Source organism: Micromys minutus (genome assembly GCF_963924665.1).
Source record: "Micromys minutus genome assembly, chromosome: 2".
Lineage (NCBI taxonomy): Eukaryota > Metazoa > Chordata > Mammalia > Rodentia > Muridae > Micromys > Micromys minutus.
This window is the reverse complement of record NC_137971.1, coordinates 58,134,830-58,148,238: the sequence shown is the minus strand read 5'-3', so window position 1 is coordinate 58,148,238 and position 13,409 is coordinate 58,134,830. Positions and strand designations below refer to the sequence as shown.

Below are 13,409 nucleotides of genomic sequence, written 5' to 3'. Positions count from 1 at the left end.
CCCAGTATCCAAGAAGCTGAGGTCAAGTGTAGATTCAAGGCCATCATGGGTTATATGGTGAGATTCCCCAAACAACAACAATGCAGGTGCTCAGTCCAGGTTCAGTGGCTAGAAACACTTGTTCTTGCACAGGACTTAGCTCAGCACACACATGGCTGCGCCCAGTTTGTAACTACAGTTCTGAGACAGGGTCTCTGTGTAGCCCTGACTATCCTGGCATTCACTGTGTAGACCAGGCTGGCCTTGAACTCACAAAGCCCAATCGGCTTCTACTTCCCAAGTGCTGGGATTAAAGGCAAGTGCTACCACATCTGGCTTAGAAATTAACAATAACAGGTAAATAACAGACTCCCCTGGATGACCCGAAGTTCTCTTACCCAGCTCCACCCTTAATGCTCTCACTACCTTCCAGCTGACCCCCAAGTCCACGACGCAACAATGCCTACAAATGATTTTCCAGGTCTAAAGTAGAGCAAGGCTTCATAAGGCTTTCATTTCTGCCTTGTGTAAAGGTGCCAATGTTCTCTTTACTGAGATTTATTTATTAATTATTTTTATGCATCTGGGTGCTTTTCCTGTATGCGTATATACAGCTCAGTTCCCTAGAACTTCTGTTACAGGTTGCCAGCTCTGATGTGGGTACCGAGAACCAAACCCATGTCCTCTGGAAGAACAGTGGTCCTAATCACTGAGCCATCTCTCAAGCCACCAATATTTTAACTAATTTTTACATGTATGTGTGTTTTGCCTGTGTATCTATGTACCATTGTGTGTACCTGTTACCTGTGGAGGCCAGAAGGCATCAGATCCTTTGGAACTGTGCTTGCAAATGGTTGTTAGGCACTGTGTGGGTACTGAGAATCTTCCCCTGGTAGAGCCTTGTCTCTAGCCCCAAGCACCAACATTTTAAAAACAACCTAAAGGTACTTCACTAGAGAATCAATATGGAGTAACAGCATGAGAAGAATATCATTTAGAAATGCCAGCTTTTGGGCTGGTTAAGAGCACTGGCTTCTCTTCCAGAGGTCCTGAGTTCAATTTCTGGCAACCACATGGTGGCTCACAACCATCTGTAATGGGATCTGATGCCCTCTTTTGGTGTGTCTGAAGACAGTGACAATGTGCTCTCACATGTATAAAATAAATAAATCTTAAAAAACAAAAAAGTGCCAGCTCTCGGTGGTTTATCACAGCAGACACTCAACAGCTGCTTCTGCAGCCTCCTGGTGCAATACAATGCCTGAGGTGCTTATGTGCTTTTAAGTGCAAGGCAAAGGACGGTGGACGAGTGTACTAGGTGAGGCAGAGAATGTCTACCAGGCAGTGCAGCCTCAGCGCCTTCAGTGCAGGCGAGTTGGAGGTGGCTGTGTGTCCAGCATGTCCAGAACCCTCTTCAGGAATTCTTTAATCGGAAGGCACCAGCCTGGATGTGAAAGAGGCACTCTCTACTGACAGTGGTCAAAGGAGACCCGGAAGAGGTCCCTGAACAAGAGTTCATTTCAGCTGTCTTCACCCTATGGGAGTGGTCCAGATTTGGATGGGATGTATCATGCCAGCAGAGCTTATGGGGGGGGGGGAGAGTGGGGCAGGTCAACATGCTTGCCAGTCAGCATCAGCAGCCCCTAGGATGGAAAGGAGGGGCCCAGGATGATATAACCAAAAATGAGCCTTGCTCTTTGCAGCCCACTACCTGACAGCCTCACTCACAGTTCCCATGTGCTGACCACACCAGGTCAGAATGGGCTCAGGGAGCTGTGGAAGCAAGGTGACTAGAGGAGAAACCTGACCTCAGCTTCTCCTGCATTTCATGGGTAGAGGGACTGTCCTTGCTGGCACAGGTTCTGAGGAACAAAGCCTTCTGACCCAGTGCACTGTGAGTAGCAGCCCAGGCCTTGGGTGGGGAGGGGAATGGGGTTGGGGACAGATACAATTGTCATTGTACAGCTCCTGAATGTCCATCTGGGTTCAGGTTCCCACCAAGGCCAGGGAGGAAGCACCTGGGACCGGGGTGGAGGGGGGGTGATGGGGGACAGCTGGTTGGAGCTGTAGGCACATGTAGCCCATAATGATCAGGGCACGAAGGACCTCAGACTTCCTCCCTGTTCCCTGGAAAGCCTACATGATGACTCTGTGGTCCACACACATACCCAAGTAGGAAATCTGCCCCTCCCAGCCCCATGCAGGTGAGGACACCAGCCCAGCCTTTATATTGTAACAGTTTATTTCAAACTCAGCCTCCACTCAGGCCCAAGGTCCCTGCCACCATGGGCCAGGTGAGGGCAATGTTTCCTTAGAGCCCACTGCAGTTTTCTGGAAAGCTGCCCACAGTCACCACACCAAGGGGCAAGCTGGGGCCAGATGCACTAAAGAGGGGCTGCACAGCAGGTCTTCCTGCAGGCAGTGAGTGAGGGCCACCCACTGGGCTGTTCTACTCTACCTGTGTTATTGCATTTATACGCTGTTAGACTCAAGGGGGTGTGGGTGCAGGCAGGAAGGACAGTAAATTGGGGAATATTGGGCAGGCAGAACTGTAATGTGGCTCCTCCATGTTTCCTGCCTCCCTATCAGGCTTTTGGCACCACCCCCTCCCCGGAACAATTGGCTGCTCTGGGTGGGAAGTAAGGTGGTCTTGGCCTCAGGAGCTCTCCTGGGGCATACATTGAAAAAAAGGAAGAGGTGGGAACCCCGTCCCAAATCTAGTTAAGCTTTGTGTTTTCCATCCAACCAAGACAGGGACAGTGTAGAGGTAGCTCTGCAGATTTGAATCCCACCCTCTGGTCATCCCCCCACCCCCACCCCGTATCAGGCCCAGACAGACTGCTCCTGGCTGCTCAAAAGACAAGTGGAGAGGGTAAAACAGCCATGCCCTTTAATGTCACCACAGGGCCAGCCTACTCCACCACAGAGGCCATGCCCAGCATCTATTCCTAGTTGTCTAGTCCAGGCTTTCCCCTTCGCCCCATGCTAGTGCGTCCTGCAAACTGCAGAGCTGGGCTCTTGCCCAAGAACTTGGGAGAGGGTGAACTGGGGTCAGTGGAGGTGGGCTCACTGTCTATTTCTTTCCTGCTGCACGGATGTATGTAGCATACATAATGTGTGTGTGTTATGTGTATAGATAAATATCTAGGATCTTGCATGCACTATATGTTCAGGTCTGTACAGAAAGTGCCTCTGTGCCCCAACCTGGACACCAGGTATCATTTTTTTCGGGCTAGGAAAGCCACACCAAGAACTAGGGCTATGGTGGCCACAGCCACACCCCCAGCCACCAGCAAAGGGGTCAAGTTCTCACAAGGCCAGGGACCTCGGCCTCCAGTGTTGGACTCGTCCTCCTCTGCCCCATCTCCAGGACCCTTGGGCTCTGAGGTTGCATCGGGACTGCTGGGGGCTGCCGGCACCGTGGGAGCTGGCTTCAGGTTGCTGTGATTGTTGAGAAGTACAGGATCTGCCTTGGCTGGTGTCTTCTTGGTAGTGGCTGGTCCAGGGGCTGCTGGTTGCTCCTGCTTCTCTGCTTGGGTGTCCTTCTTCACAGGCTTGGTCAAGGGAGCTTTCCCATCAGCAGCTGGAGTGGCCTTGGCCTCAGCTGTGGCCTGAGGCACCTTGGTGTCTGGTTTGGGGCTGCTGGCTGACTTTCCTCGGGACTCCATGATGGTTTTTGCTGGCAGCTGGTTTGGGGGTTGTGTGACTGGCTAGACCACAGTGTCTCAGGACAGCTCACCTCTGGGCATTATATGGGTCTGGAGGAAGATACAAGTGAGACGGTGACAAGGGACAACACACCTTCTGTATAGCTTACCTGCCCTTGCCCCATGGAGATAATGGTCCCAACTCTCTGAATTCTCTAAGGAGCTCCAACTGAGGAGCATCCTGTGGGCCTAGTCTTTCCTCTTCCAAGGCCTGGCCTCAGTCGCCTTCTGACTATTGTTGGAGAAGCCCCTCCAACTCCTGAGACCAGAGGCCTCAGTTTCCTTACCTACAATCTAGTCTTGTTTCACATGCACTATGTCTGTCTTAAAATGAGGGTAGGGAGACTCTGTTGTAGAAATATGGATCTAACCCTGCAAACTGGAAGAGAGTATTTGTTCAAAGCAGACAGGTAGGAGTCAAGGTGAGAGCTGGCAGATGAGTGCTTCATGCTATCTTGCTATCTAGGGAGCTTGTTGCTGTTCCACAGAATGGGATGCTGTGGCACCTTGGTCTCATCTTAAAGAGAGTCTAAGAGGAAGGGAAGGACAGGGAAAGAGCCCAGAGTCTGGGTTCTCAGACTCTGTCCGGAGAAGAGTGGATCCAGGTCACTAGTAAGTAATAAAATAGAGGCAGAGAAGCCATTCTGGAATCTGTTAGCCTGTGCTCCTGGTCAGCCATCTGCCCCACCCAGCTTAGATCCTTTCCCCAATATGGGCCACAGCTTCATCCAGCTCAAGGGCACAAGTCCCTCGCTGAGCTCAAGGCTGTGCTACAGGAGCCCAGGGTCCCTGGCTGCACTGTCTGGGGCAATGCAGAGTAAAGACCTCCCCTTGACTCTGTGTCCTAGCTGGGGAGGCTGGGGCCTGGCCACCCTGCTACACAGAGGCTCCTGTCTGGAAGACCCAAGGCCACCTGTCTGCCTCCACCCTGGGAGGACAAATGCCGGTTTTCGTGGAGGGGGAGCCACTTAGAGAAGCTCAAGCTCCAAGCCCCCCTACCTGACACAGTGAACACACCAAAGGTCATTTGAAGGTCATATGGTGATGGAGATAACAGGGAACAAACCCAGGTGCTGCCCACCTCCCAGGAAGCTCCTTCATGTTACATTTTTGGAGAGGCCTTAAACCCATTAAGCAGCAAGTTTATACAGAACAGTTAACTATCCCTGGTTATTTTCGGCTTACACTTACATCCTATTCTTTCAACTGGCTCCTCTGCCTCCCCAGGGCTGCTGAGCCCAGGAGAGTAAGGTGCTCACGCCACAACCCCAGTGACCTTCAAGGCCAATGCACTACTGCTCGGCCACTAGACCCGGCGCCCCCAATACCACCCTACCTTCCCGTCCTTGTTCGCCCTCAGAAGGGCCTGTTGCCTTACGTCTTCTTTGGGGCCTCCAGCTTCTCGCTGCGCATTCGCTTCACGGGATGACAGCGGGCGGTGGCTGCGGATACCGAGGAGTGCTCAGGAGTTTCCCACAATGCACCACTCCAGGCGCAAGACTGGAGGACCAGAGGCAAGGGGCGGGGACAGCTGCGTAAGCAGGGCCACGCCTGCTACACCCTGGGAACCCGGTAGGGGTGAGGTGGTGGGGTGTCTCTGTGCCTTGCTTCACTTAGCACATCTAAGGAGACTCAACCAGAAGGCAGAGCAAGGTTGTCCGATTGTATCCTGTATTCTATCCAGAGGTCTGCAAGGGTGGAGACTGGGGCAATGCTGGTCTGCACAGAGAATCCCGACATAGTCCGCTCTCTCCTCATTGTCCCACCCAAGCACAGACTCAGAGCAAGCCATCTATTTAGAATATTTATTTATCTTTTACATGACAAGACACAAAAAGTTACAACTTCTTAAAACTCTTCAAAAGAAAAAAATATAATTCTGTAAGCAGCAGCAGCAGCTTTCAAGGTACAGACATAATAGGAGGGGTGGCTCCCAGGAGCAACCGTGAACTAGGGGCAGCCCAGACTTGAGCCCCAGGTAGTGTCACTGGGAAGGGGCCTCCATGGAGGGGGTTGGGGCTCGAGGGACACAGCACCAGCACTTCAGTCAATCACCAAACACAATCACATGGCCAGGGCAGGGGAGGACTGCTTTGATTCAGAACAGAGGATCCAGGGCTGGAAGGGTGGGGCTTTCCAAACATGGACAGAGGCCCAGAGAGCTGGGAGGCCCCGGGGTCCATACTGGCCTTCATGCCTGCCCTTCCCCCACAAGCACTCTCTGTCCCAGAGTAGGGCTCTATCAAGAGTTACCAGGCTGGAGAACTAGATTATTGGACGGGATCAGAAGAGTCCTGAGGCACAGACAGCACACAAGCACAGGGTGCCTGGCTCCACGGGGAAAGGCAACTGTGCCCTTAGGGGCCCATCCCCAAGCAGCCTGGCCAGCTGACTGCTGGGGGCTGGGGGAGCAAACTGCCTACCACAGGCACACAAAGACCTCAAGCAATCTGAGTCCCACATGGTGGGGGTCCAAAGGCTCACCAGGAAGAGTGTGTGTGGGGTGCCTGGGATGACACTTGAATGTGGCAGCACACCCAGCCTAGGAATCCTAGCTTGACAAGAGGATAAGACACTCCAAGCCTCTTGTAAGGCTGGCTGCGGAGGCAGAAGGGGGTTCCTGGTCGAGGTGGGAAGAGCAGCAGGGGCAAGGCCGATGGACGGAGGACAGGCAGAGCCACATGGGCACAGCAAATTCAATAAATAATTCTGGGTGTGTACGGGTCCCCTCTGTAGACCAGGAGGGCCTCGGAGACCAGAGCCAGTGGATTACAGGGCAGGGTCTGCCTGCCCAGCCCAGGCCTGGGAGCCCCAGCCCAGAGACCAGCTCTGTCTCACGGGGTGTTCAGGCCAGGCGGGACTGGGCTGAGGTACAAGGATGGGACAGAACTGGCTCGATAGGACTGGCTTGAGGAATGTACAGATTTCTGCAATTTCTACATAAATAAGACCTTGATCCCAATTTTTTTGTCTCTTCCGGACCGCATGGGGGCCTATGTGTGCACCACCCATGTGGACCCTGCACCCTCCCCTTGCCTTCCTGTTTGATGTGGAGGACTGGGAAGAGACAATTCCTCCTCAGGCTTGTGCTGGTCACCCTGTTCTGGCCCCAGGCCATAGGCCGGGGAGAAGCAGCCATGGGCTCAGGCCTGGGGTTCTTGCAGCAGCCCCAGCAGGGACTCGGCGATGCCCAGAAAGTAGACCACCTGGGCGATACCAAACAGTGGGGCAATGACCAGTGCACGGCAGTACGCTCCTTTCAGGAAGGCTGAGGGACCCTCATGTTTCCAGATTTTCCTGTAAGGGAAGAGAAGGCTCAGAACTGGTGCCCAGCCCAGCCCAGCCCAGCCCAGCCCATGGGACCTGACCCACCTTGCACAGTCCAGAAACCCAGAATAAGTGTCTTCATTGACACCTCGCTCAAGTGACTGAAGCCGAGTCTTCACCACTACAAGGGATGTATGAGTCACTAAGGAGGCTCCTGTCCCCCAACCCCCATGGTGGGGCCCAGACCCAAGCACTGACCATCACAAGGGTTGACTGCCACGGCGGCTGCACTCCCAGCCACGCAGCCTGCCAGGAAGGACACATAGAAAGGTGACTTCTCCTCAGAAGATGGGCGGCCCAGCTGATTCAGGTTGGCAAACAGGGGGAAGTAGACAATGGAGAAGGGGACGTCCCTGTTGGGAGGAAGAAGCGATAGCGTGCTGCTGGTGGGAGGGGAGGAGCTAGCAGGCAGGCCTCCTCTTCCCATATGTCCAATTTCCCACCTGAGTAGTGTGGCCCCCAGTCCCTTGTAGAGGCCAGCAATGCCATGATTCCGCAGCAGGTCACGGGTCAGCTGGGTGGCTGTGGGCCGAGGAGGGGCTGGAGCCTCTACTGAGGGCTGGGTACCTCCCTGGCTTGAGAGCTGAGCCTGGGCAGCCAGAATCTTCCTCTGAGCAGCTGGTGAGAAAGGATCTCTGGTCTCTTCCTCCTGGCTTGGGGAAGGGGCAGGGGACAGGGTCTAGCTGTTGTCCCCACCCAGGCTCTGTCCCCTCCCTGCACCTTACCAATACGGCCTGCATCTTGCAACTGGATCTTCAGCATCTCCATGGGGGTGGTCACAATCACCTGGCAGGTGCCAGCCCCGCAGCCTGCCAACATCTCCTTAGGCAAGGTCAGCTTCTGTCTGCAGGGCAGGGGCAGGACCATGACTGGGGTAATGAGGGACAACTCCCTACATGGGGCAGTGACAGTCTGATTCACTGGTGTAAAGGGGGATGGGAATTGTGGAGGTCCCATGGGGGCGCAGCTTTGGGCTCCAGACTCTCCAGCAACAGGCATCCAACCCAAAGGACAGATGGTCTCGCATGCAAGGGCTCATAAAGAGAAATGTGGAACAGAAGGGGCCAACCTTGCAGTCCCACACTCCAATGATGGGGTAACTGCTTAAATGCCCCCAAATTCTGGCAGCAGACAGTGGCTAGGGGCCAACAGCCACTGACTCAGCAGCTGCCTTGCACCTCCTCACGTGGGCAGCAGGGAAGTATCCGCCCCCACAAGGTCAGGGATGTTGAGCAAAGGGACTGAGGTAGAAGAGCCGCTGAGGTCTGTTATCAGTCTAGGGGATTGCTAGGGGGATGGATGGGTGGGATTAGCAAAACAACCTTCCTTAGGACCGGGGTCCCAGCAGCCAGCGTGGCTGAGCCTCTCACCCATCCTTAGAGAGCTGATGTCTGAAGAAGTCATTAGCCGCCAGCTTGATGGCCTTCTCAGGAGTGACCAGGGTCAGGTTTACTGCTGCTCCTGTGGGACATCGGAGGGTCAGCTCAGGCTTGGGGGACACAGGCAGGTCAGGTGGGGATAGACTTGCTGGGTAGCCTGGGTTAGGGAGGCTTTGGGATAGCACTTTGCTCCACACTGGCAGAGCCCTGCCTGGCACTCCTTGGCTGCAGCCTCCTGCCCTCTCACCCACATATGGGCTTGTTTTGTGCCAGGCGGGCGGGAACCAGGCAGGATGGGTGGCGCTGTGTCCTCCCTCCCTAGCATTCCACCTCCATCTGTCTCTGGCTTTGGCAGAACAGGCCTCTCCTGAGAGGCAAGGAGGAGCGAGCCACCAGAGACCATGGTGGGCCTCCCTTCTGGGGACAGGTGCTTCCACCAGCGGGACCACAGTATGGGTCAGGAAGGCTGTGGAAGGCTGATCAGAGCTGAGGGCTCACGGCTACACAGCATCTGGGCAAATCCATCCTCAGGGATTGTTTTCTAAGCTGCTTTGTTTAATGCCCCTGGTCTCTAGGCACAGATGTGGTCTTGCCTGTCACATAAAATAGTGGAGGAGACCTGAACCACTAGGATAGAGAAAAAGAAACAAAACCTGTCCTGCTCTACCAGTGGGAGATAGCAGGGTGTTCAGGTGAGGGCTGAGACCTGCCACCCCACAGAAGACTATACCCCCTCAGACATCCAATTCCCCCCAGCATGAAGGGTTGCCAGGTGCCTTCATTGTGCTCAGGTGCTACCAGCTGCACATAACACATCTATACTTACAGACCGAGCCCAGGCATGCATCCCTGTCCCCGCTCCCAGCCAGACCCGGCTGTCGCCCATCCTCACCCCTGTACATGCCGAAGTAGCCCTCGGAGCGGATGGTCTTGATGAGGCAGTCGGACCTGGAGTCAGGGGGGTGACAGTAAGCCGTGGCCAGCTGGACCCTGGCCCTGAGTCAGGCAAGGGCAGCCAGTGCTGACAGAGAAGCCAAAGACTCTGTCAGGGACGGGATCTTTCTCAGGCCTGCCCTGTGCTGTTTCCCCTTCAGAGACCAAAGGTGGAAGCTGCACGCTCACCCCCGCAGCCTTCACTCACATGCTGGCATACATGCGCTGGCCATTCTGCTGGTTCTGCAGCCGTGTCTTAGCCAGGTCGATGGGGAACACGCAGGTGACCCCGATTAGCCCAGCGATGCCACCATTGATGAGCTTGGCCGGCAGGCTGTGTATGCAGGGTCAAGTGTCAGGATTAAGATCCTGGACCACAGGAGGGCGGTGGGGAGGGAGGTTGATAGGGAGGTGTCATGCTGGGAAGGGGGTGAAAGCCAAGACCGAAAGCCCCGGGGTTGGGGTCCCTCTGACCTGATCTGCTTATCAGCCATTTACACCAAGTGAAGCAGGAGGCTGACTCAGTGGAGGCACTGACGGGGAGGGGCTGGTGAGGATGGCTGTTGGTGGTGGCTGATGGTGGGGGAGGGGACGTCCTCACCTTCAGAGCAATTTCAAGACTTCTGCCACCTGAAAGAAGGACAGAATGAGTGGTAAAAGGGGCCTACCAGAGAAAGAAGCCCCTCTACCCGCCCACCATCTCACAAGGGCATAAAGCCCTCACTCCCAAGACCCCATGCTTCAGGCTGCAGCCATTAAGGTACCCTGAGGATACACTGGGGGGGTCGGTGGAGGAAGAAAGGGAGGCCACCCATCCCTGGGGCCACCTGGCTTCACTTTGATGCCCTCCCCGTGGCTGGCGTCCTCCCAGGCAGCCAGGAACTCACGCTCACACGCATATGCTCACGCACAGAAGGCAAGCTCCAGCTTTTAAAGGGCCAGATTCCTTTTTAATGCAGTGGTACTTGGACCCTGGACTTGAGCGGTGGTAACCAGTCCCCATCCTTGAGAAGAGGCAGCTAGCATCTGCCATTTTCAGTGGGATGGAGGTGCTAGTGGTTTTTCCTTTGTGGAGCTCCTGGGCTGAACAGACCCAGTTCTATAGCAGCTCACTTTGGGCCACAGAGCTCTTCCCATAGAGAAGCAAGATTCCCACCCACACCGAGCTGGTTGCCCACCTTCCTGTCCACTTCACAAGGGAAGTGTTTCACTCCCAAAAGACACAGGAGCCTGGGGATAAGGACTTGAGGAAGAGAGAACAAGAATAAAACGTATGAAGAGGGAGGTAGTGGGAGGCCAGTCCTCCTAAAGCATCTGTGGCTGGAATACCCCACAACTTCAGAGTCGGGGAGAAGGGGCAACAAGACCCTATCTCGGGGGCTCCCATGAGGGATACAATCACACTAACTAGTCCTTTTCCTCTCCCGTGTCCCTGAGTCCTCAGAGGTCAGCTGTCACACACAGGCTAGTATCCTCAGTACTGCCACATGGGGGTCACATGGCTGTCTCAAACTAAAAGTCCCCAGACAAATTGTGACTCTGGACCTACTACCCATCTCCCCCCTCCCTGCCCCAAGGCCCATGGGTTCCTGCTCACCCTGAGTGCACCCCAGAGTGCGGACAACTGCTCCTCCACTGCTCCAACAACTAAGCTCACGGACGAGATAAAGAGGCTGGCCAGGGGGAGGAGACAAAAGCCTACAGAGATTGGCTGAGGGGCGGGGTGGGGCGGGCCTTGGGTGGGGGGAGGACTTTCTCTTTCACTTTGGGCTAAATGGTAATCTCTGCAGCTATGAGAAAAGGAAGAGAAGGGTAAAACAACTTCTGGGGGTCTGGGGCTGGGCCCAGCCTGCGTACTAAAAAAGGAACAGACTAGCCCTGAGGACCAGCCGGGTTGCCTACCCATAGGAACCCCAGCTTCAGACGTAGCCTCTATCTCAGTAGTTTCTATCTGGGATGAGCACAGATCTGCCTACAGCCCTGGAACCCCAGGGAATGGGGACACCCTGAATGGACCTGTCAATATGTGCTCTTGAGAAATGAGTCAACACCCACTGTGCTGTGAGATCTGGATGTACCTATCAGGAAACTTTAGGGTAGGGCACAAGAGAGTAGAACTGTCCTCTGGAAAGGGCAAGGAAGGGATGCTTGACTTTGAAAGGCCACCACTGCCAGGCACAGGCCCTGCTTGCCTGGTGGGACCAGAAAGCAGGGAGGCAGTATTCCAGGTGCCCTCTGCCCTCTGCATACCAAGGGCCTCTGTGAAATAGTGCCTGTCCCTCCTAGCCCTTGTGTGTGTTGAAGGCCTGACTTCTGAACTGTATGTAGTCTGATTTCTAGCTCTGTACCATGTTTCAAGTGTAAACTGGCTACAGACAGCAGCTCTCCTTGCTTCCCCATCTCTAAGGGAAGCCCCATGCTTCCTTATGCCTCTGCCTTCAGGAATAGTGAGCCTGCTGTCCCTCAGATGCTACCTCCCCTCTTATCTGCAATCTGGGGACCTGGGTGTTGTGTGTAACGTGGAAGTCAGACAGAGAGACTGAAGTCCACGGGGAAGAGCGAGGTAGGCACTGAGATCCCCAAGGGCTGAGTCAGCCCTGAACCCAGAACTAAAAACAGCCAAACACCAGAGAGAACAGTTGCTGAGCTGAGAGCAAGGCGTTCGACTGCTTCGAACAGCAGGCAAGGGGAACCCTCTGGTCTGTTCCCTGCCTCCCCAACCCCTAGAGTTTGTTTTTGATTTAGGATTTTTTTGAGACAAGATTGCCCTGGCTGTCCTGGAACTCACTCTGTAGACCATGCAGACCTCAAAGACAGAGATCTGCCTGCCTCTGCCTCTAGAGTGCTAGGATTAAAGGCGTGTGCCACCACTCCTAGAGTACGTGTGTGTGTGTGTGTGTGTGTGTGTGTGTGTGTGTGTGTGTGTGTTCTTTAACTCTCATCAGTTTGAGACAGCTGTCAGGGCTCCCTCAGCACTATGTTACCATAGAAACCTGATTGTCCAGTCAGACTACTAAGGATCCAGAGCTTTCTGTCTTCTTCCCAATTAGGCCACAGGCCAACAGAGAAAAGCCAGGTTAGCATATAGAGGCTAACAGCTCCACACAGCGTCTTCCCGAATTCCCATGAGTAAAGCTGCTCACCCTACCTAAAAGAAAAGCTAGTGGACTGGTGGCACCCTCCTTTAATCTCAGCCTTCAGGAGCCAGAGGCAGGTGGATCTCTTTGAGTTCAAAGACAACTTGGTCTACAGAGGATTCCAGAACAGCCACCTCCGCACAGAGAGATCCTATCTTGAAAAAAAAGAGAGAAAGAGGGAGAGAAAGACTGGATTGGGATTGAGCCTCACCACCAGCGTGCCCTTCCCCCCAATCCAGTTTCCCTTGCCCCTTCCTCTTAGGGAGGTTATCTTTGTCTTGCTAGCTAGGAGGGCCACAAAGAGGTTTCCCATAGAAAGGTACTCCAGCTATCCCACAAAGGAAAAGCAGGATGGGGCACATCCTCTGTTCCAGGCCAGATCACGCCCTTTACTCCATGGTCCAGGCTCAGCTGGCCTCGTTATCTCCAGCCACACTACCGGCACGGACTCTGATCCTGTACGTGCCCACGCAAGTCCAGTGGGTTCTCACGTGTACAGCACCCCTACCCCTGGCAGAAATAACTCATCTCAGCTCTGGAGCTTTCACACTGTTGGGACACGTGTGCGCGGGGAGCGCGCCCGGCAGAGCCGGGACCGAGCACGGCCTTCCACACCCGGAGACAGCCGGTCGAGGTACCCACCGGTCCAGGCTCCGCCGGAGCCGCACTGTCTGAGCAGATGTCACCTTTCCCGGCCACCAATGCCACCCTTTTTCTTCCCTGCAACCCAGCTAGATTTGGGTGGGCGCCACGGGAACTGACTGGCTAGCACTCACCACACTGCTGCCGCCGGGATCGCTTCCCCGCTGTGCTGCGCGCGGGGCCTGTACCTAGGCCGGGAGGCGCGTCTCTCGGAGGCGCGCCCGCTCCGCCCTAAGTTTTTGCTGCCGTCGGCTCCCCCTCCCGGCCGGCTCGGCCACTACCACAGCCTCAGGCCACCCTTGAGG

At 54.9% G+C, this 13,409-nt stretch overlaps 2 protein-coding genes across 3 annotated transcripts; both read right to left on the bottom strand.

The window, feature by feature from the left end:
* Positions 1-3,197: 3,197 nt before the first annotated feature.
* CEND1 (cell cycle exit and neuronal differentiation 1) lies at positions 3,198-3,647 on the bottom strand (the record flags this gene model as incomplete). The annotated part of the gene is made up of 1 exon (XM_080911439.1): positions 3,198-3,647. One exon carries the CDS (start codon positions 3,645-3,647, stop codon positions 3,198-3,200), a length of 450 nt encoding a protein of 149 aa, XP_080767565.1.
* A 1,830-nt stretch (positions 3,648-5,477) lies between these two features.
* Positions 5,478-10,978, bottom strand: SLC25A22 (solute carrier family 25 member 22). 2 transcript variants are annotated; one of them, XM_080913264.1, is made up of 10 exons: positions 10,923-10,978; positions 9,800-9,955; positions 9,534-9,659; positions 9,285-9,340; positions 8,384-8,474; positions 7,739-7,857; positions 7,457-7,631; positions 7,212-7,366; positions 7,059-7,134; positions 5,478-6,983 (listed from the first exon to the last, which is right to left on the bottom strand). In XM_080913264.1, exons 2-10 carry the CDS (start codon positions 9,817-9,819, stop codon positions 6,830-6,832), a joined length of 972 nt encoding a protein of 323 aa, XP_080769390.1. In that variant the 5' UTR covers positions 9,820-9,955; positions 10,923-10,978; the 3' UTR covers positions 5,478-6,829. The 2 variants fall into 2 exon arrangements, with proteins under 2 accessions (XP_080769390.1, XP_080769391.1); XM_080913265.1 differs by lacking the exon at positions 9,534-9,659.
* Between the last annotated feature and the right edge of the window lie 2,431 nt (positions 10,979-13,409).